At 40.1% G+C, this 24125-nt stretch overlaps 1 protein-coding gene across 5 annotated transcripts in view; it reads right to left on the bottom strand.

Moving 5' to 3' along the window:
* The window catches only part of ARHGEF3 (Rho guanine nucleotide exchange factor 3), a 3017585-nt gene that overhangs the window by 384053 nt on the left and 2609407 nt on the right, over positions 1–24125 (bottom strand). For 4 of the 5 annotated variants that reach the window (XM_044078691.1, XM_044078693.1, XM_044078692.1 and 1 more), the window contains one exon: positions 15276–15383. In XM_044078691.1, coding sequence (XP_043934626.1) covers positions 15276–15383 — 108 coding nt within the window. Of the gene's footprint in view, positions 1–15275; positions 15384–15800; positions 16493–24125 lie in introns of those variants that run through there. The other variant, XM_044078695.1, reaches the window with a different exon arrangement.

Genomic DNA, 24125 nt, shown 5'->3' with positions numbered 1-24125 from the left:
TGCGTGCCAAGTCTATGGAGGTAACTGCTTGAAATTCTGAAACTTGTTAGTATGAGTTCCAGAACAGTGGGACTAAATGAACAAAAATATGGATCAATATACTCAGTTTGAAACTGCTGTTTCTCTGAGTATTCCATGTAATCTGTAGTTTGGCAATCACAGAAGTGATAGATCTAAGTTTAGGGTGCTACCCCACCTGCAAGAAACAACTTTAAAGGAGTTCTACATTTCTTGTTCTCTTAATTTTCATTTTTTTCTTTTCTTATTTTTTTGTAAATCTGAGGCTCACACTTATGAGTCTTAGAATTACACCAGGCAGACAGTCTATGGGCATGTGCTTGGTTTCTTATCTATCAGTAAGTTAGTTCCTAGTCCACTCTATGGTCAGTACATCTGCTAAAGCCTCTCCCCAGTGTGAGAATGTGATGTTTACAACCCACCCAACAATCTTTCACGGTTGACTGTCCATTTTAATCCCAGTTATTAATGCTAAAAAAGACTGAAATTTATAGGTCCTCAGTAAAGTCCCCCATACAGAGAGAGCATTCAGTCTGTTGTTAGATTTCTAACACAGGCCTAAGTAAATACATTGCCAGACATATTCACAGATTTCTGCATTTTTTACTTTCATGTTTTTTCTTAATTTCCACATTTGCAGTGTGAATATTTTATAAGGCTCAGTAGAACTGCGGTGGTGGTGCTGCGGTAGTGTTGTCACCTCACCGTAAGACGTTGTCCTGTTCGATTCTCGGCTAGAGCATCTTCTGTGTGGAGACATGCGTGACTGGGCGTTCCTTCGTTGAAGGTTGTGTGTCAGGGCTGGCAACTCGGCACATAAAAATTTACTGCCAATCATTAGTGGACCGGAGTTCCGCTGTGGCGACCCCTAACTGGGAAAAAGCCAAATGAAACAACATTCATGTTACCATGATTCCAGGCTCATCCATGCAACAGCCTTTTACCTCAAGATCCCCCATGCACAACTGTGGTTATCCAGGGCACTATGACAGTATAAAAAGTACAGTTTTGTACCTACCATAAATGTAGATGTCCGATAGATATGCAACTGCAGTCATAACATATGGGTTGTCCTGCCTCAGGCAGCCCTCGGTCGGCCGGATTCCAAAGTCTGGGTCCGGCGTCGGCTGGTGTAGCCTCCTCTCCGACGTCAGAATGGCTGGAGTATAAAGGCATCGGCCGACGCCATCTTCTTCGTGTTTCTTGCCCCAGATGCCAGGTGCCCTCCTAGGAAGGATAAATTTGGTGAATGGATAAACAATTCCAGACATGCACAACAGTAATAAACAGATACACCATAGGAGATACCCCCAGCTAATAGGAATAGGGGAGTGGACCCATAAAGAAGGTTGCAGAGGGGTAGGAGGGTGGGAAGATCCGACTGCAGTTGCATATCTATCGGACATCTACATTTATGGTAGGTACAAAACTGTACTATGTCCTTCAAGAATGCAACTGCAGTCATAACATATGGGTTGAATACCATAGCCAAGCTGGGGGTGGTTGGAACTAAGAAAGTGATGGTGTAGCTAAAATGCCCTGCAGGACTGCCAAAGCAAAGCCTGCTCGGGATCTGGAATATAAAGGCAGGTTGTAGTGCTTGGTAAATGTATGCACGGAGCTCCATGTAGCAACCTCTAGAATGTCCTTTGTAGCCACTCTTAGGAAAGCTGTGGATGTGGCTATAGCTCTGGTGGAGTGTGGCCTAATATTGGCTGGCACACTTTTTCCATGAAAAGAATAGCAGAATCTGATGCAGCGTCCAATCCATTTGGAAATTGTTTGTTTGGAGATTGCTTTTCCTTGTACTCCAGCAGCATAGGCTACAAGCAGTTGGTCAGACTTTCTGGTGGCCTTAGTTCTGTCCAAGTAGTAGCGTAGTTGCCTGTGTATGTCCAAAGTATGCAGCAGTGCTTCCCCCCTGTTTTGAGGATTGGGGAAGAAAGTAGGCAGGTGAATGGCTTGATTTAGAGACAACCTGGAAATTACTTTTGGCATGAATGAAGGATTGGTTCTTAGAGAGACTCTGTCCTGATGAAAAATGAGAAAAGGAGGTACTGCCATGAGTGCCTGTATCTCCGAGACTCTTCTTGCTGATGTGATTGCCAATAGGAAAACCGTTTTCCATGAGAGAAATTGCATTTCTGAAGTTGCTGCTGGTTCAAAGGGAGGAAGAGTTCATTTTTCCAAGACGAAATTGAGGTCCCATGCAGGTACTGGCGGTTTCCTGGGAGGTTTGATATTCTTTATCCCTCTTAGGAACTGTCTTAGCAAAGGATGCGAAAACACAGGTGGATCACAGTTGTATTTTGCTGAGACTGCTGAGGCATGAATCTTTATGGAAGAATATGAGAGACCAGTATGAAACATTTCTGCCAAGTATTCCAATATCTGAGGTATACTCAATACTGTTGTATCCTGACCCCTGTTAGCATTCCAGATGATGAATCTCTTCCACTTGGCTGAATAGGTTTTTCTGGTGGAAGGTCTGCATGCTTCCAGTAAGATCTCTTGAACTTTTTTGGAAAGAGAGATATCGGAAGGAGTTATGGTAACCTCCAGGCTGTCAGATGCAATGTTTTCAGGTTTTGATGAACAGTCCTGTAATTGTGCTATGTTAGAAGCAGAGGCCACGGTTTGGTCCGAGTTATGCTCAACTGCAATGGGTACCAGTGCTGCTTTGGCCAGTCTGGAGCTATCAAAATGCCTGTTGGTTGGTCTGCTTTGATCTTCAGTATCACCTTGGTCAGCAGTGGTAGAGGAGGGAATGCATAAATTGTTAGGGAATTCCAGCTGAAGGAGAGAGCATCCGTTTTCCAGGCTAGAGGATGGTGGGTCCTTGTACAGAACTTTTCTAGGTGATGATTCATGTGAGAAGCAAAGAGATCTATGTCCGGTCTTCCCCATGTCCTTGTTATTTGTGAGAAAATGTGAGGATGCAGCATCCATTCGTGTGGATCCAAGAAATTTCTGCTCAGCTTGTCCGCCAGTACATTGTCCTTGCCTGGCACAAACTGGGATTGCAGATGTATCTTCAGACTTAGACTTTTTCGCCAGAGAACCATTGTTAGTCTGCAGAGGGATAAGAATGAGTGCCTCCCTGCTTGTTTATATACCACATAACAGTGGTGTTGTCTGTCCTTATTAGTAAATGTCCTTGTTGAAGTGATTTTTCGAAAGTCTCAATTGCATGTATCACTGCCAACATCTCTTTTTGGTTTATGTGCAGATGCCTTTCCCTTGGTGTCCATTGACCTTGAATGCATCTGCCCTCCATGTGCGCCCCCCATCCATGGTCTGAGGCGTCTGTTGTAATCATTTGACCTGCTTGAGGTTTGTTGAAAGACATGCCTTTGTTTAACTGACTTGTTTGAGCCCACCACAAAAATTCTCTTTGTAGACATGGAATGAGTGGGATTACGTCCTCTAGGCTTTGGCTGTGTTGGGACCATAAGCTTTTTAAGTACCATTGCAGCTTTCTCATATGAAGTCTTGTCAAAGGTATCAGAAGAATGCAAGATGCCATGAACCCCAGGGCCTGCAGGATTTTCCTTGCAGTCAGCTGGGAGAGCTTTGCTAGGCCTTTGAAGTACTCTGGTAACTGCTGTTGCTTTTCCTCTGTGAGATAAGCCATTTGTGTTTTTGTGTCCAGTTTGGCTCCGAGGAAAATAATCTGTTGGGATGGCAGAAGTCTTGATTTCTGAATGTTGACTGTGTATCCCAAAGGCCTGTAGTAATTGAATGACATAGTCCAAGTTTGCTATCAAGGTTTGTTTGTTGTCTGCTTGTATGAGGCAGTCGTCCAGGTAGGGGTATATTTGAATCCCCTGGAGTCTGCAGTGTGCCACTACTGATGCCAGGCATTTCGTGAACACTCTGGGAGCAGTAGATAAGCCAAACTGCAATGCTGAGAATTGATAATGCTCTGTCCCTGCAAGAAATCTGAGGTATCTTCTGCAGCTTTGTCTGATTGGGACATGCAGGTATGCCTCCTTGAGGTCCAGAGTGACCAGCCAAGACCCCTTGCCCAGCATGGGAAGGAGTTGCTGCAACGTCAGCATTTTGAACTTTGGCACAATGAGATAAGTATTTAGAGTAGACAAGTCCAGTATAGGCCTCCATTTGTTTTCCTTTCTTGGAACAAGGAACAGTCTTGAATAAAATCCCTGGCCTTGTTCCTGTGGAGGGACCTTTTCTATTGCTTTTATATTTAACAGCTTTGAAACTTGAATGAGTGCCTCTGCCCTTTGATGAAGTGGCAGGTTTGGCATGCCTTGTCTTATTGGTAAGGTATGGAAGTGGAATCTGTAACCTTTGTCTATTAAATCCAGAATCCATTTGTCCTTGGTTAAGATATGCCAGTTTTTTGAGAATAAGGATAATTTTCCGCCCAAAGGTGCTTCCCTTTGAGCCTTTGTAGACGGTATGAAAGTCAAGTCATTGTGGTTGTCCTTGTGGTGCAGCTGAACTGCCTGCGCCACTTCTTTGATTTGGTGGTTGCCATTGGCGGCCCCTGTAGGAGCCTCGGTATTGCCCTCTACCTCGGGCACGCCTGTTTTCCCCTTTGAAACTTGTCAGTGTCTGGAAAGGACCAATTCTTTGAAGGCCAATTCCTGCTGAATCTGGGTGGCTGAACCTGGAGGAAATCTTTGACTGTCTGTACTGATTTAGCTTTTTCCTCAATGGACTTCAACACATCTTGTGCATTAGCACCAACAAGCTTCTGCTTTTCCAGCGGTGCATCAAGTAACTTTACTTTAACATGGTCTGGTAGTGTCTGTTCTTTTAACCAAGCATGTCTACGATAACAGCCCCAGTCATAGCTGCCCTACATGAAGCCTCCAATGCATCATAACCACACTGAAGAAAATGATTGCTAACCTGCTGAGTGTTATGTACTAGATCCTGCAATGCCTTTCTATCAATAGGCTCAGGAGAGGCTAGCTTTTTCTGTAAATCATCCAGTAAAAAATCCTGGTACTGAAACATATGAAAAAGGCAGTTAAGTGACCTCATGGCCAGGGTGGTAGAAGTATAAACTTTTTTACCCCATCTCTCCAGGGACCTAGCTTCCCTATCCGCTGGCAGTGGATTCTTGGCTGTGGAAGTAGCCACTCCCTTGGGGCCCTGTGAAATAGTTTCTAGATCCACAGAATGGGCCTTAAAGAGATGTTTGTGGGTGTCAGGGACCCTATAATATCTGTCTGGCTTGACAGGAGCAGGAGGGAGAGTATCAGGGTTAGCACTGAAGTCGGAGAAAACATCATCCAGGACATCCATAACTGGAGGGATAGCTAAAGGTCTGTGCTGGCGTAGCTTGAGGAAGGTACGTAGCCTTTTCCTGGAATCAGAGAATTCCTGACCCTGCCATTTAAAATGCTCCCTCATAGAGTGTAGGACTTCACGAGCAAAAAAATCCTCTGGGGGAGAGGCAGAGGGAATTGATTCCTCAGCATCAGAGTCCTCATAGGCCTGGAAGGATTCTTCTTGGGTATCTGAATGCTCAGAATCCCCAGAGGCTTCATCTGAAGAGGGGTTGTCGGCCTGCTCAGTTCTGGGCCTTTTCTCTGCAGGCGGCTGAGAACCTCTGTCTGGATGAGGGTGAGACCCCCTGATAAGAGAAATAAGATCTGCAGTAAGAGACATGATCTGTTTATCAGAAGAAGGGGCCTGGGCAGTAGGTTTAGGATGGGCCTTGGCCTGGCTGGCGGCCTTAGCACGTGCAAAGGCCTTGATGGACATGGATACAGGAGGCCTAGCTGCCCCACGTGCAGGAGTAACCTTGTCCACAGGAATGGTGTTGGGTAGATCCAGAACTTCGGTTTCTGGAGGAAAATCAACAACCGGCACCGGTGTAGACTCTGAGACCGAAGGACGTGTTAACGCTCTGTCGTCAGCCTGGAGCGGTTGAATTACCGCTTCCGAAGGGACCGAAGCACTCGCGGAGGGTTTAGGAGGGGTATCGGTGGAGGACGCGGGCCGAGGATGTCGGTCCCGGTCCTTTCGTTTTTTGGTAGATTGAGTTGTCGGTTGTTCCGACGGCATGATATAAGCGAAAGATTCGCCGAAAAAGTCTTCGGCAAATTCTGCCCGGCGCCTGAGAGTGCACTTATTAAAGCAAGCACAGGCAGCACAGGCCGAGACGTCGTGGTCTGGGCCCAGGCAAGGGAGGCAATAAGAATGGAAGTCCTTATGAGGTATTTATTTACCACAAGACAAACAATTATTAACTTTCTCAATTTGTTCTGACATCGGCTGAGGCAAGAAAAAATGTTCCCCAACGGGGTACTTAGCTTTTAGATGACTTTGGTACTGAAAACACAGGAGCTGACCGACCGGCACTTGCGAACTGCTTCTGCTTCGGGCACCGCGCGGCAAGAAAGACTGAAGAAGATGGCGTCGGCCGATGCCTTTATACTCCAGCTGTTCTGACGTCGGAGAGGAGGCGACACCAGCCGACGCCGGACCCAGACTTTGGAATCCGGCTGACCGAGGGCTGCCCGAGGCAGGACAACCCATATGTTATGACTGCAGTTGCATTCTTGAAGGACATCAGTGCTTCCCTCCATTTCAGGGAAGTGATTTCTAAAGAATATCTGGTACTTGCGTATTATCGCAACCAGACGTCCGAAGGCACATAATTTGTACAGTTTGGAAGAAAACATGTCAGTTAACCTAACAAGGGGTGTGTAAAGTCTTGTGTACTATTGTGTCAGCTTATTTTTCACACAGGAAGACGAATAACTGAAAAATTCATGTGGCCTGGTAGCGGTTTTTCCCAACCTGTACAGCTGACTACTGCTTTGCAGGCATCCTTAATGTTAGAAGTCATGAAAGTCACGACGTTCCCAACAAGACAAGTAGTCAGGAACATAAGTACACCCACAAAAAAGACTTTCCTTTAAACCAGCTGTAACAATATCTGTAGATATATTTCCCTCTCACCAGTAACAGAACACCTGTGCGACGCTTAAGCTAAACCAAAATTACACTCCTCTTCAGTGTGGAACTGTTACCGATTTTCGCTAATAAGTGCAGAACCTTACATCACATACTCCTTCCACACTCAAACTTCAAGCCTCCTGAAAATAGACTACACTCCGAAGATCATTAATTCTTTACACTTGCCTGGAAAATCTGAGAAGTTCTACCCACAAAGGTAAATATTAAGCCATGTTCAAAATCACAGTGAAATAAACCTTTTCAAACAAGCAAAGTGCAACTGCTTCCAAATATTAATATTAGTTAGGAATAGTGCATGTCATGTTTGAAATATTGATGTTAAAAAGACAAATTAAAAGGAGGTAGTAGGGTGACACTTGTGCAGACAGTCAGTGACAGAATGAGAAAGTGAAGTGCAAACGGACAATTAAGACCTTAGGTGCACCACGGAGGAGTCTGAGTTTTCGCCATTTTTCCTCCTGCTCCCTCATACCCGATGTGACACACTACTACATCTACATGACATTTTCTGTGCCTGAACTCATCTGTACTTAAGTATGCGAAATTCGCAAGTATCGAATATTCAAATACTCAACTGGCTGTTCATTTGTCAGCCAGTTAGAGCCACTAGGCTACAAATGTTGGGGGTAGGCATAACAGGGGTTGGGGGTTGGCATAATGGTTAAGGTGTTTACATTTCAGACACAAGATACAGGGTTTGATTCTCAAATAGGACAATTAGCTAGGCTTAAAATGACCCACAAGGGCAGTTAGCCAAGTACAATCCTCTGAACCTATGAAATGTCTCTTTTAGAGACAGCACAACAGCACTGTCTAAAAATGACTTGATCACAGCTGCACAATTTACAACTGGACAGGGAATCAACCCCAGCATTAAAGGATGATACTTGCTAACAGCTCATCCCCTCGCAATCTCAGTACAGTTTGACATACTGCCATATAATCCCATGCCCATATGAAATCTGACATTTTGAAAATTCAATCATCTGAAATATGTGTGTGTGTGTGTGTGTGTGTGTGTGTATATATATATATATATATATATATATACACACACACACACATATACAATATATATATATCTATATATATATATATATATGTGTGTGTGTGTGTGTACATACATGCATACACAGCTATAAATATCTATAGATATAGATAAATATGTTTATGTAAGTGGGTGTATAGATACAGAATATAGATGCACATATAAACTCTGAGAATGGAGAGCAGTGGAGAGTGGAGATAAGTGAAAAATGTTCTTATCCCTGCTCCTCCACAATCCTGTCACTAGTACTGCTCTTCCGTTAATAAAAATTGCTTAGCACAATTTCAATTAGACAAAACTCTGTTCATTAATAAGGCAGTGATCCATATATCTCAAACACACACACACACACACACACACACACACACACACACACACACACACACACACACAGACACACGTTTTTCCCTCATTGGTTTTACTAGATTCTCTCCACAGTTTGTCATCTCTTCGTTCAGCCAGTGAAAAATGTCTACTTTCCCTAATCTTAACAGGACACAGTAGCTACAGCATACTTGTGGTGGCTGCAAAGTATATCACATTCATATTTCATGAAGTTCCTCCACCCAAACACGTTCCCTTTCTGCTTTCCTAGTACCACCTATATAGTAATTTGTAGGACTTTTGTTTAGAAACCCACACTCAAAACAAACCTTGTTATTTTTTAATCATCTGATTAGTGATGTCTAATTAGTTGTTGTTTACATTTTCTATAACTGGATGAGTAGATTTGACAGAAAATCAAGTTGATAACACCCAAAGCATTTCTTATGCAGATCAAATTATTCCCAGCAGTAGTAGTATTTAAATTTTGTCTGTTAAACTGCTAAATGAACCAATCCAGTGCGGGCCTTACTCAGTCTAATAATCCATGCCACAAACATAAGTGTAAACTTAATGTATATGAATCATCTGGGGTAGTAAACGTCACGTCTTGTGTATTCAATTGAGACATCGAGGCACGGAATGCGTTCATTGTACATAAACACATCAGGAGCTGTAACTGGAACATATACTTTAAACTTCATATGCTTACTGACTGACTCATTACTTCTAACACACTCGCATGTGCATCTCTATTTAAGCTTACATTCACACTGACTGACTACACAAAATGGCATTGATCTTGCACGTGCTCAGTAACTTATATGCACTTGCTATTTTGCTACAGTGGCTGACTAGGTTCAATATACACACTGATCTACATCCTCCCCCTCTTTAATTTTGTTTAACAATGCAAAATACAAGCATGAGGGCATATTTAAGATCTAGACATTATTTCAACAAAACATAACTGACTTCAAGTCCAAGTTGTTGTGCATTTAGGATTGAGTTTGCAAATTCTACCCAATCTGGTTACATAAAAATTCTGACTGGGTTTATCAACAGGGACAGTCTCTGGGGATTCTTTCAAAACTGGAACATCAGGGTTTACAACAAAGTTGTTTGAAGAAAGCACACTGTCCTTTTGAATTCGAACAGTTGAAGAGTCACTCTGGGGATTAGAGTCGTCAGCACAGGCAATCTGCTGTGTCACTGGTTCAGAGACAGGTAACACATGCCTACAATTCCTTCTGAAATTCCTTCCTTCCGACTGTATGATGTAAGATCTCGGTTCTTCATGATTCCTACTTGGTCATACCCTTTGGATGTTTGCATTCTCACTTCTCCTCGTAGTAATGCTCAAAGGGGTTTGCTGGTCTTATCATAGTACAACTTTTGTGACTGACATTTTCTCGAAAGTTGAGCCTTGACCTCTCTTGTTCTTTATATTTGGTATTGACAATTGCTTGCTGATTGGAATAGTTGTTCGTGTCTGTCTGGACATAACTCGAGACAACTTGCTTGGTTCACCTGCTCAGAGATTCATGTTTCTGAGATTGAGTAAGTTAAGGAAAACACTGGCACCATCTCTCTACGATTTCCCAAACAAGTGCTTTGGACTCTGAACTGGACGTTCAGCTAACCCATTGGCTTGTGGCTACTCAGGACTACTGGTAATATGAACAAAGTCCCAAGACTCAGCAAATTTCTTGAACTGCTGACCTGTAAACAGTGCACTATAGTCAGACATGACTTTGTGCAGACTGCTGTGGAGAGAAAAATGTCTCTTCAATTTTGTAATGACTTTGCTGGACGTCAAGTTAGGAAGTTGGTCAACTTCAAACCAATTTTAGTAAGTGTCTACTAACACTAAGTAACGTTGACCATTCCATTCAAAAATATCTGTAGTAACTGTTGACCATGGTAATTCAGGAATCTGGTGTAGCTGAAGTGGTTCTTTTTGTTGATGCAGTTTAGTGCTGTTGCTAATTGAACATGCCAGAGTTTCCTTCTCTATATCTTTGGACACAGAAGGCCAAAATAAAATACCTCTTGCCCTTCTTTTGGTTGAATCAGTACCTGGGTGACCACAGTGCAAGATTTTTATATACTTTTGGGCCTTTCATGATGATTCCATCTTCCATCAAGAGTTTGTCTCTGCAAGGAAAATACTGCTGAATGTCAAGTGGTAAACTGGTCTGTCGTGTTGGCCATCCCTGACCGATAACGTTTTACAGCTTTGGAGAATTGGGTCTGAAGGTATGTGATTTCTTAGTTCATCAAGGTGTGATGACAAAAAATTTCTGACTTCCATGACGTCAAGGCTGCTGTTTCATTTTTGTACTGTTCTGTCGTTTGTCTGGGTGCACATGACAAAGCATCAACAAGGTACAAGTGTTTGCCCTCTTTGTAAACAATATTGAAATTGTACTTTTGCAATTTTAACATCATGCATTACAATTGAGCTGGGGCTGTATACATTCATTGGCTTTTTCAAAATTGTCACTAGCAGCTGGTGATCAGTCTCTATTTGGATAGGTCTGCCATAAATATAATCAGTGAACTTCAAACATGCAAACACTACTGCCAAAAGTTCTCTCTCTACTTGTGCATAACGCATCTCTGTTTGGGTTAAAGTTGTTGATGGATAAGCAACTGGTAAGCCTTCTTTAAGACGTGTTGCACCAAGGCGGTATCTCTAAGCATCACAAGAGAGTTACAGGTTTGCAAACATCATAATATGTCAATGTGGGTGGACTGGCAATTTTCTAATTCAGAGTATCAAATGCTCTTTGGTGCTGTTCCAGCCAGGACCAGTTTATATTTTTGCTTGTCAACTCACATAATGGTGCAGAAAGCTCACAAGTCCAGGATGAACTTTCCTAAACAGTTGACCATACCTAGAAAACATTGTAAAGACATTCTCTAGAACTGGCATTTCAACAATTGCCGTTTGCTTACATGGATCTGGTTGTAAGCCAGAACTGGTAAACACATGTCCCACATAAGTAACTTCTTTCAGTTAAACTTTACATTTCTGAGGATTCAGTTTGAGATTTACTTTATGTGCACGGTCTATAACTTTCCTGAGATTTCTATCATGTTTGTCTTCACCACTGCCTCCAACAATGTCGTCTACTATAACAGCATATGGATAACCAGCAAATATTTGTTCCATGGCACATTGAAAGACTTCAATGACAGAATTTATTCCAAATGGCATTCTCAAAAATCTGTACCTACCAAATGGTGTACTGAATGTTATTAACAACGAAGATTTGTGATGCAGAGAAATCTGCCAAAAAGAGGTTTTGTATCCAAGACTGAAAAATCAGTGGAATTTGCCATGACAACGGCTACCTCTTCTATTGTACGCATCAAATGATGAGGACACAAGTGCTTTGTTTAAGTCTCTTGTATCAATACATATTTGAATATCATCTGAGCTTTTCTTATGAGCTACAACCATAGAGGATACCTATTCAGTAAGTTCTTCTACTGGATTAAGGACACCTAAATTCATCATTTTATCTAGTTCTGCGTTTACTTTACTCTGCATTACTACTGGAATCTTCTGTTCTAGTCTGACAACTGGGTTGACTTCATAGTTTAACTTCATGGACTATGTGACTGGAAGTTTTACCAAAAACATCTTTGAAAATATCAGCATATTCCCTAAAAATACTCTGTGTAAAACTATTCATAGTTACATGGTGGATCTCTTTATTAAATGAAATCAGTCCCATTCTCAGACAGTCTTTGAGGTCTAACAGTGACTGCACATGCCTTTTAACTATGTAAAATTACAAGTCATAGATGTTTCCAGCAGAATGGCATGAAAGAACTACTGTGCCATCGGTTTGAATCTCTTCACCACCATAAGCAACTAGTTTTGCACACTTTGCTGAATCAAGTTTCTCACCTGCTTTTACTTTAGTAACATTTGTGCGGATATAACATTATACTTGGATCCAGTGTCTACTCTAAGCTCTACAGGTTTCCCATTAATTTGTACAATACAAAATATTTCACTCTTTGCTGACAACTGACAATCTACTGTATTAAATGTTTCATCAATCCCAGAAACCCCATCAACACAGAAAGTTTGCCCACAGCTCTCAGAGTCTCTATCTGATCTATTTGCTTCTTCTGACACTACAAGTTTGCAACACCTTAGACTTGCAAAACCTTTTGAAATGATTACACTTTTTACATTGTGACATCGCTGACCAAAAGCTAAACACTCTTCCCGTTTAGATTCACAACTGCCTCCACAATTGCGACAGGTAGCAATGAGGATGTGTGTGGCACTACCTCTCTGTTTATATTTCTTTTTCATCTTAACTTTCTGCTGCACATTATCAACATTCACACTAGTGGATACTGCAAACATGCTTTTCTGTAATCTCATGTTATTTGGCAAATCTCAATGGCTTTGCTCAATGTTATTACACGATCTTGAAGCAAAATCATTCTCACTGCATCAACACCACCATATACAAAACGGTCTTATCAACTCATCTCGTAAATCACCAAATCTGCATGTTTTTGCTTTATTTCTTAAGTCGGTAATATATGCTGCAATAGTTTCACCAGGCTTTTGATTTCTTGGTTAAATCTGTGCCTTTCCATTGTAATATTTGTTTCAGGGTTACATATTTCTCTAAATTTATGTTTTAAGCACTCTTCCCGTGTTTCAGCATGTATCACAATAAGGTGGTTCTCCCCCTCACTGCATATGCAGCAGATGCATACACAAATGAACGTTCTAGCTCAATGGCATCTGAGCCAGTTAAACTGAGAAGCTCTTGTATGTGCGTCTTTATCAGAAAATGCTGTGTGTATGAAAATGTCATATTCTTGCTCAAACATTCAGCAATTCTCTGCAATATTATTATCAAACACTAGTGGTTCAAGTCTGCAAAATCCCTCTGCCATAACAACAAATCTCTTTTAAAAATGTTTTATTTTAACACTCCAAATACCTCAAACACTCTGAACACTTCAAAAAATCAGTTACTGCGAAAAAGTCATACACTGCAAAAAATTTGGACAATATAGCCTTTTCGAACATTTTAAACACTTCGGAGATTAATTCAAACACTTTAATCACTATGTCACTATTTTGGACATTTCGAATATCTCAGTAATTATTTTGAACACTTTGAATGCTATGCCACATGACTGGTGATTGAAAATCATTTGAAACTAATTTAAGTACCTTCGAATAACCACTGACTGGTTTGAGAGTTCACTCCTAAATATTACTCCACTTCTAACTGCGTGTCTCATGGTTTGCACGCTGCTGCAACTTTGGATTCCACTCTGACACCATGTCATATGTATCATGTATTCAAATGAGAGACTGAGTCACTAAATGCATTCAAGTCGTTTACAATATATAAACACATCAGGATCTGTAACTGGAACATATACTTCGAACTTCATATGCTTACTGACTGACTCATTACTTCTAACATACTCGCATGTGCATCTCCATTCAAGCTTACATTCACATTGACTAACTACACAAAATAGCACTGATCTTGCACGTGCTCAGTAACTTGTATGTATGTGCTATCTAGCTACATGGCTAACTAGGTTCAATATACACAATGACCTACAGTAAACTAGGAGATAATCAAAGTACAGAGACAGAACCGATGCAGACAGGGTAGATCATGATGTAGACTTCTAAGAAATAGGAACAGGAGCTCAGGCATGAACTTTGAATCCGACTATGCGTCCTATGACCCTTATAATATCTAGCTCAATTGCACTCTACAGCAGGAACTTGTTTAGGCTCTCTCTCTCTCTCTCTCTCATCTATTAAATCACATCACACTATAGCAAACTGCAATACTCATTGCTGCAATGACATTTATTTGAAGGTGCAGTCTTTATGCAATGATATTCAGCTGCATAATACATAAATACATACATCATGCACCATGTATGAGTTTATATGATATGTAATGATAGCCGCAGTGATATTGTATGTTAAGTCTTTGCCTCTAGTTGCTTACAGTATACAACTACTTTACAGCATATGTTTAACACTTTGACATTTTTTATGAAAATAGGTTATATCACATGACTTTCTGTCTTTGGCCAATGCCATGTCTGAAAAGTTTCTGTTTGATCAGCTCAGTTACGCATTTAATGACGAAAAAATAAAATAAATATTCATTTGTTCACTTAGTTTACAGAATTTTATCTGGTCTCCCTAGTGAAAATGAGGTTTTGTCCAGCTGCACACACAAAGTAAGATAAGTAGATTAATTCTAATGGTCATACTCGGACTTGTAGTGCTTTCACCTGGCAGTTGTACAACATGACACATCACTCTTAGTGTTTTGTGTAATCAGGCAGAAGAACTGCAGCTAATGACGAATGGCATTTCTGAACAGTAGGTCACTTCCAAGGACAGTCATCACAGAAAGAAATGCCTTTGTAATCCATACTTTGCCAACTTGTGTCAATATATTAATGACATGAGCACATCAGTCCCCTTTTAAGGCACAGTTTCAGTCTGTGGCACTATTAAAAGTCACATTCTGATGGATTTCTACTTCAGCATCATAAAGAGAAGGACAGAGAGCAACCTATCTGGATATCAGTCAGACCCTCCTATCAGGATTACACAGAGCCCATGTCTATTCACAAAGCCTGCTCACCAGAACTACGGAATTAAATCTACTTCCTGTATTGTCATAGTCAGAAAAGCTAGGAGTTCATATACATTTTTTATTTGCTCCTCAAGTAAGCAATAGCATGTCCTAACACAAATCACTAACCTCAAAGGCAATTACGGAAGACACTTAAATAGTTAAAGCCTTGTAATTAAAAGGGCAATGCTACAACTGTAACTATAAATTGCCTATAATCTGTACTAAGTCATACTCTGCATACCGCTTTTTACCTGGAGTGTCTGCCCAAATCTCTTCAGTGGTGTTGCTTTCACAGGAGGAATAAGATTGACCAAGGATGTAACCCTCGAAAGAGGCTTCACTCTCTTATTACTTGGCTCCTGCAGATTATAAAACAAAAACAAACTTTAGAACCTCTGGTGTGATGCATGTTTTTATACAGATGTTTACTTAGCATTTTGTTGTTTCTCAAGCGCTTGACAAGTTTTATATTTTAATGTATGTAATGCTGAATTCTGAAATAGCAATAACAGAGCCACATTGTAAATCAGCGTTGGCATCAGACCAACCCTAATGAACAACAGTCTCTTGCTGCAAGCACCCTGTTAGTTACACTTATCATTATTAGAAAGGCACCTGTAATCTTTTAGTGCAGCATACTGTATTATGCACTTCAGTGCAATTTCAATGCTGTGAATACAAAATACTTTAACAATTAAATCTGTGCAAAAAAAAAAAAAAAAAAACAGAAACAAAAGTCTAAATAAATATTCTAAAGCATAACAGGAAATAGGTACCTTTATCCGCCTAATTTCCATTTATCACTTATACTAGCATATGAAGCATATCCAGAAATCGAATTCTGAGAAATAACTGGGCACAAGCCTCCATTCAGAGACATAGTACACACCCGCAGCATCACAAGGTCAAAAGCACAGAATAGGGTAAAATCATGCCCATGCCATATATATGCAGTCATTGTGAAGTTCTTGTGATCTCCAAAATAATTTGGACAGTAGCATCCCTTCAGATTTTCCCAGGATGATGCATACTGCAAGATGCGATGGGCTTTGTGTCACCAAAGTACATCCAGTAAGTGACTTTTCATGATGCAGCTGTCTTGCAGGAATTGGGCAGAAGCCTTCAAAGCTGTATATCACCGTTCAGTGACAGGATTTATCCACCAATACTGACAAGAGACAGAAAGAAACAGAGTTTCTGCAGAACCCAAGGGTTGGCATTTCTTGCATTTCCTCCTCAGTCTGCAGTCTCAAGAGTTCTGCAGTGCATCTGCCTGAGCACGCAGTGCAGCAATACTAAAAAGCCTTTCCCAAAATTAGAAAAAAAAATCCTGTAGAGCTTGGCATCTCAGACTGGATTTCTTTGTCACCTTATTTTTGCCAAGACCCTGTCCTCAAGGTACCAGTTACACATTTAGTCCTGACATTTTAAATTAGCTTTTCTGGCATCATTGCAGCAACAGTGTGTATGCATGCTCAGAACTTAAAATGATACCCCTCCCTCTGCCCTGCAACTCTCCTCTCTCTCTTTTACACCGCGCCTCTGATGTGAAAGGAACAGATACATCAATCAGGCAGCTCATAGTCAAAGAACAAGCACATTTTAGATATAGAGCAGCTACATAACAAACTGTAAAAGCAGGCAAGATCACATTTACAGCCTTCTGTAATCAGCTGCATTACCTCGGCCTGCTGTTATTCATATCCTGTTACCTAGCATGCCGACATCCTTAACACATTATTTCTGAATACTTAAACAGATACTGACGGCATTAAAACTAGGTAACTTGTACTGTGCATTTGTTGACATTTTTTTTTTCACATAATAAATTTTCACATGCAAATAAGGCCACAAAGATACATGATGCTTGTTTCTCTATTAGACCTTTGCTACATATTTTAGGATAACAGTTTTGTTTGCCATTCTTATCTGTGGATTAATGACCTAATAATCACTTAGCATATTACTTTTATTTTCAAGATTAACTCAAATTAGCATACAGAAGCAAAGCATACAGGACTGCACTAACATATCATGGATGCACTGTACTCATTCACTTTCTGAGAGTTTATTACTGTCAACCTAGCAAATTTATCATGATCTGTGCACTCAAATGACACCCATACTTCCCAGTAAAAAAAAGAAAAAAAAACACTATAAACATTACAATACTGAATCTGATACTCTGCTTTTGTTGCCAGTTGAGAAAAATGACCTTGGGATATTACTTCTAATTTGTTACCACTGCAGATGGAGTTCTTCTCTACAAGATATTACTCTGTACAACAACAAATCGACAAATGGCAGAGCCTATAAAGTCGGGGATAAAGAAACTGTACACTTCTAATTCAGTAGTGACTTAATACTTTAAACATTATAAGAAACTCTTACTTTACAGAAATACTTGACAAAAACTTTGCTGCAACTCATGCGATAATGAGAGAGAGAGAGAGGTCATGCTGATTCTGTCAGATGTGGTCACCATACTTCTGTGAGCTGGATGTAGTGCTATGATGTCTGCTGTCAGTTTGTTTTGTTTTTTTCAAATTCTGCAAATTCCTAGAGTGACCCAGTGGACAGTCACCACTACTCCAGGTGTTTACAAGGCAAAGGGGGATATGGAATAAGGTTAACAGTCCTTCCTTCCATACTTTACATTTTATACACTCACACCTAGACAACTTGTCACCTCACAGTAAGACGCTGACTGGTTTGACTCTCAGCTAGAGCGTTTTCTGCGTGGAGACATGCGTGAATATACGTACCTTTGTTGAAGGTTGTGCATTAGGGCTGGCAACTCAGCACGTAAAAATCAACTGCCAATCATTAGCGGACCGGAGTTCTGCTGTGGTGACCCCCTAACCGGGAAAAGCCGAAAGACACAACAACCTAGACAACTTATAGTCGCTGATCCACTCACTGCTTGTCTTTGGAATGTGTAAGGAAACCACAGCACCAGGAAAAAACTCACAAGATCAAAGGGAGAACATGCATATTCCACACAGAAGGCACCCCAGCTGAGAACTGAACATGAGATCCTCTTCCTGTGAGGCAGCAACTTTCCCTATTGTGCTACCCTTGACCTATCTCTCCTTTCCAAAACTTAATAAGGCTCAACTAGATAATATCGCTGCAGCCTTCAATCAACAAGAAATCTTATACATTATTAACAACCTTAAAATGGGTAAAGCACAGGGTCCAGATGGTTTAATAGCGGATTTCTATAAATCTTTTGCCCATCCAATTTCTAAAAAATTACTATATGTATTTAATTGCATATGTAAGAATGGTATCTCTGACCTCAATATGAATAATTCTAAAACAATTCTCATCTATAAATCAAATATGCATTTCAGAGATCCCAATATCACTTATTAATATTGATAAAGATTTTTGCAGTAATTCTAGCAGACTGAAACCTACAGTGCTACAAATAATATCTCCTTTTCAATCAGGTTTTATGCCATCTAGACAAACTTGTGATCATACACTAACATTAGATACACTAATTATCCTATCTAAACATTGTAATTCATCTCTGTTTTTGCTTGCCTTAGATGCCTCAAAAGCATTTGATAGATTAAACTTAAGATTTTTTGTTTGCAGTTTTGCCGTACTTTGGTTTTCCACATCCTTTTATTTATCTTGCAAAAATTCTTTATTCAAATGCATATACTTCTCTATTTATTAATAAAATTCCATTACCCTTTAACACTTTTGCAGATGATCTAAATCTATATTTTACATTGCCTAGGATGGATTTATCTGAAATTGTCCATAGTGTTGATATCTTTACTAAATTCTCTAACTACAAAATAAATTTACTTAAATTTATTTACTTAAATCCTCCATTTTTCCTTTTAATCCTAACTACAGTTGGCTTGATATTATTCCTAACTTATCAATTAAGATTAATAATTCACCAAAGTATCTGGGTATAATGTTTCATCACAACCCTACCTCTCTTTTTATAAGTAATGTGGTAAAAATGTGGTCAAACATTGAAAATGATATTACAAATTGGAATACACTGAATCTCTCTCTACTTTCAAAGGTGGCTATCATTAAGATAAATATATTACCAAAACTTTCATTTCAATTTAATTCAATCAACCTAACAATTAATCAAAATGTTTTTGCTATATCCATTCCAAACTGGCTAAGTTTATATGGTTCCCAGCATCAGTTAGAATTGGTTATAAAAAGCTAAGTCATCCTGTGAGCATTGGGGGTTTGAGTCTTCTGGATGAACTGGATCTCTCACCCCTTTTCAGCTTCTTTGTGGCAAGAAATACAAGCGTTCATCCCACCAGCAGGGGACCTATTAGTTTCATTAATCTTCCTGCTGTACTAGCTGCTGTTCACATTTTTCCCAGTGAATACACCCGACTAACCCTGCTTAATTGGATCTCTCACCCCTTTGCAGCTTCCTCGTGGCTAGAAATACAAGTGTTCATCTCACCTGCAGGGGACCTATTAGTTTCATTAATCTTCCTGCTGTAATAGGCAAGTTTCTATAGTGAAACACTTTAGTGCTTATTTGTCAAGTGGCATGCTCGCGCACTCAAATAGTGTTGGGACTCCCTTAGCCTTTCCCCTAAACTTTATCCCTCCATTCTTCTCTCTATTTAGCAACTGCTAATATCAAGAGCTGCAAAACTATACCGACCTAATACAGCAGCATGTGTTAGGTTGCTATTACATGCGTAAGTTTCTTACCTCGAGGAATTGCTACTCTTAACTGCTCCACTGTCTTGAGGCACACTTTAACTGTTTCTGCTTTGGTCTGGCAAGTTGCCTCAGGGTTTCCAGGGATCATTTCTGTTCACTCAACCTCTTTCCCCTTTCCTTTACAGCCTGTGTCTCATTGCTAGTGTACTCTAACCCAGCAGTTTAATGCTAAAGACACAGGTCATTTTTATACATTTATCTGCCTAAGCTTTACTACAATTTTGAAGCATTTCGCCAAGAAGGACAGCTGCAAAGCCTTCCTTCATTATTTTTTCCATTTCCCTGTATACTATCCATCCCTCTACTCAAAGTAAAAAGGTACTTTATTTAAAAGGCAAAGAATTACGGTTTACTGAAGCGAGTCTAGCAATACGGGGTTACCTTACAGACTTTCCACTAGTGCCGAGTTGTATTAGCCTATTGATTGGTCCCAGCTGATATGTACAACAAATAGTGTTTCTGCCTGCTTCATTCCCTTCCCTGCTCCCATATCGCACCCACCCCCAGCACACCTACAATTATTCTAGCCAAATGTCCCTCCCATTACAATCACAACCAACCACACCTGCAGCACCAACTCTAACCACACCTCCAGCCTACCATCAACCTCCCACCTTGAATAATATGATCCTACACACTCTACCTACACTCTTTACATGCACCCTTCTAGCACACATTACATCCTACCAAAACACAATTCTAACCCCACCAAACAACTTCCACTGCACAACTACATTCACCACCACTCATGTCACACCATTACACTACTCATACACCTCTCACAACAAATACACCCCAATGCACAACCCACTTAAGCTATCACCTCCACCACACAAAAAACATCCCTATTCCCTTACAAACTATTCCTCAACCTACTTTATCTATCTCCCACTTCACCCAAACAAAAAGCTACCCCAAAACTTACACTAATTTTCTCATTACTAAAACTAATGTCCTCAGCCATAACAATACTTGCCCTCAGCGGGGACATTCACCCAAACCCTGGACCCCACAACTCCTCCACTGACAGTCAGTCTAACAACCTCACCCACCCTCAAATTACATCCAATAGGAAACCAACTGACCTCCTTATCTTAAGCCTAAATATCAGAAGTATAACCAATAAAATCCACGAACTCCACGTTACCATAGATTTATACTCTCCTGACATTATCAATCTAGCAGAAACCTGGCTCAAACCTCACATTACCAGTGAGCAAATTCTCCCTTCAAGCTACAATATCCTACGACAATATCGGTTGCACAAAAAAGGGGGTGGTGTAGCTGTAATGTATAAACAGAATCTTAATATTCAAATCCTAAACTTAACAGCCCCCCTGACAAAGAAGAAATAATATATACCAACCTAAAAGTAAACCAAGATAAGACCATTAACATAACAGGATGCTACTTCTCACCTGGCAACAATATCCCTCCACTAGAAAACCTCCTCAGCTGGGTAAATCATCACCTTCCACAAAAAACATAATATTAGGTGATTTTAATATAGACTGGCTATCCTGTTCCAACCACCATCCAGCCCATCATCTAAATCTTCATAGTTTTTTACAACTTATCCAGACACCCACCAGAATAAATAAGAATTCCAACAAGCATTCTACTCTTGACTGGATACTAGTCAGCAACAGCCCCCAATCATACATAGCTGGCTGCCTATGAGATAGCCTCAGTGCTCATACCTCACCTTTCCTACTCAAAAAACACATATATCAGGCTAAACCCATTACCAATCAACAAATATATAATAAAGTAAACTTTAACCCTGACAACTTCATCTCAGCCCTAAAAAACAGCAACTGGGCTCCATTAAAATACCTCAACCTTGATGACGCTGTCCAGTTTTTCAATGCCACCTTCCTTAAAGTCCTAAACACCCATGCGCCCAGAAGATTTACTACAGTTGAAGCCCAGTCCTCCCCATGGCTACAAAACGCCACTAGATCAGAAATGAAAAACCGAGATAGAGCCTGAAATCACTGGAGCAAGACAAAAAACCCCTCTGATAAACAGAAATTCTGTGAATTACGTAACAAAGCCAAAAGATTAATAAAACAGGACAAAATCCTATATTACCAGTCTGCCCTGAACTCCACCCAAAACAATCCTAAACAATTCTGGTCAACGATCTACTCCATCCTCCACCCAGGAAAAGTAGGAACCCTTCCACCAAACAAAACAAACTCCTCTGAAAACATTGCCACTTCTTTCAACACTCACTTCACACAAACCGTTCTAATCACTAGGAAAACAACACAACCCCTCTCCCCTACCCCCTCCAACTATACCTAGTAACCAGCCCACTGCATTCGCTTTCTCTGCCATCCCTACCTCCAACATAAAAAAACTCTTATCGAAACTAAAGCCCACAAAACTAGCAGCTGAGACCTCCCAGATGAGTACCTTAAAACTGCAGCTGAAGCCCTAGCCTACCCAGTTGCAATCCTGATTAATCAATCTTTATCTGAAAGCTATGTCCCTTCACAATGGAAAATATCCCACATTAACAGGCCACTCTCATACAGTACACAGAGGATTCCACCATCATCTGCTCAGCCCACGCCCTACCTGAACTTCAAAAGACCACACAGGAAGCCTTTTCCTCAGTTGAAACTTGGCTTTCAGATGCACAAATTAATACTTAACCCAAACAAAACAAAACTCCTCATCTTCCAACACAAACACAATCTAAACACCCACCAATTTAATATTAAAGCCAATGACAACACCATTATTTCCCCAACAGACCACAACAAACTACTTGGCATTGAAATTGACAACCTCAGGTTTGATATCCACATCTCGTTAACCATAAAAAAGTACACAAAAAAACTAGGAGCTTTATACATAAATAAGCAATTCCTCACCAAAACAGCCAAGATTTCAGTTGCAAATAGCCACCTTATCTTCACCCTACTCTACACCGCTCCAATATTTACCAACCTAAGGCAAAGTGAGTTAGGTAAACTCGAAGCTTGCTACAACAAAATAGCAAGGTTTGCCACCGGCGCAAACTACCATAGCCACCACTGCACCTCACTTACTGAACTAAGCTGGCTAGAACTCCCTCACCTCCTTCAATGGTACCAACTCTCACTCACCCACAAACTACTAAATCATCCTCTAAAAGTCCCCTCCCTCCAAATCTACTCCAGTCCTATCATACCACCAGACCACTATGCTCCAGCAACAAAAATCAATTACAGGTAACTAGAATCAGGAACTCTGCTGGAGAAGTTCTCTTCTCCTACTCCATAGCAAAATTATGGAATACCCTTCCTCACACTATAGCTTTTGTGTCATCAGCACTAACTTCAAGGCTGCTCTAAAATCTCATCTAAAAGAGCACTGGGCATGCTCCTGTAACAAACCTCTCTAACATCTCTACCCAAACCTCTTTAATCCCTTTCTTCCACCCCTCTAACTACACCGGAAATTGCAGCCAAATACATTGCTTGTAAACCTATATCTCAGCTGTAATCTTAGCCACTGTTATTCAGGGGTAATAGCTGCTAGCTCAGCTATTAAAATACCTGCTAGTCTTTATGGCACCAATGATAACTAAATACTTAATTTCATTTTTAACTGTTTACTACTATTGTTAAACAAAACCTACCTATACTTCTTGTAACTTGTAATTAATTGTTTTTAATTGTTGTTTTTATTGTGGAGCTTTTCTGCCTGGGCCTCCGCTGAAAAAGGACCTATATCCAGTCAGATTTTCCCGGTCAACAAATGTAAATAAATAAATAAAATTACATTATGATATAATAAATTTTAGTAAAATAATTCAAATACCAGAACAGAATCCTAAATCCTATCTGTGGAGTCCTTCTTAGATTAAAATATGGTATAACTTTGTATGTAAATTGGATTGTAACCTAAAAGCCTTACCTTTTATTAAAAAAGAGAATTTCAAAAATCTCAATCTACATAACTTTGTAATACATAGAAGAAAAATTCTTCAAAATCTTTTTTAATTGACTAATTTGAAAAATTCATTTATGCTATTACAATCACTCCACTTAAAAGGATTTTCTCAAATCGCTATTTGAACAATGATTTTTATTTAAATAAAAATCCAAGCTTGACTTCTCATTAAGTAGTGGGAAATTAGAATATTTAGGATTCTATTGTTAATCTTTAAGTTGGTATTTAATTGTCCAAAAAAACTATACTCATATTGAGACATATAAGATAACTTATGTCAGTATATCTGAATGAACCCAATATAAATGAAGCTAATACAACATTATGTAAACAATTATGGAAATCCTTCATCTCAAAAAAAAATGCTAATACAGATAAACTATTTATATCATTAAGATTTTAATAATCCATTATCTTTTCCA

This window comes from Protopterus annectens, chromosome 7.part1, assembly GCF_019279795.1.
Source record: "Protopterus annectens isolate FY-2018-M chromosome 7.part1, PAN1.0, whole genome shotgun sequence".
In the NCBI taxonomy this organism is placed as follows: Eukaryota; Metazoa; Chordata; order Ceratodontiformes; family Protopteridae; genus Protopterus; species Protopterus annectens.
The sequence above is the reverse complement of the archived record's forward strand: the minus strand, read 5'-3'. Positions and strand labels throughout refer to the sequence as shown.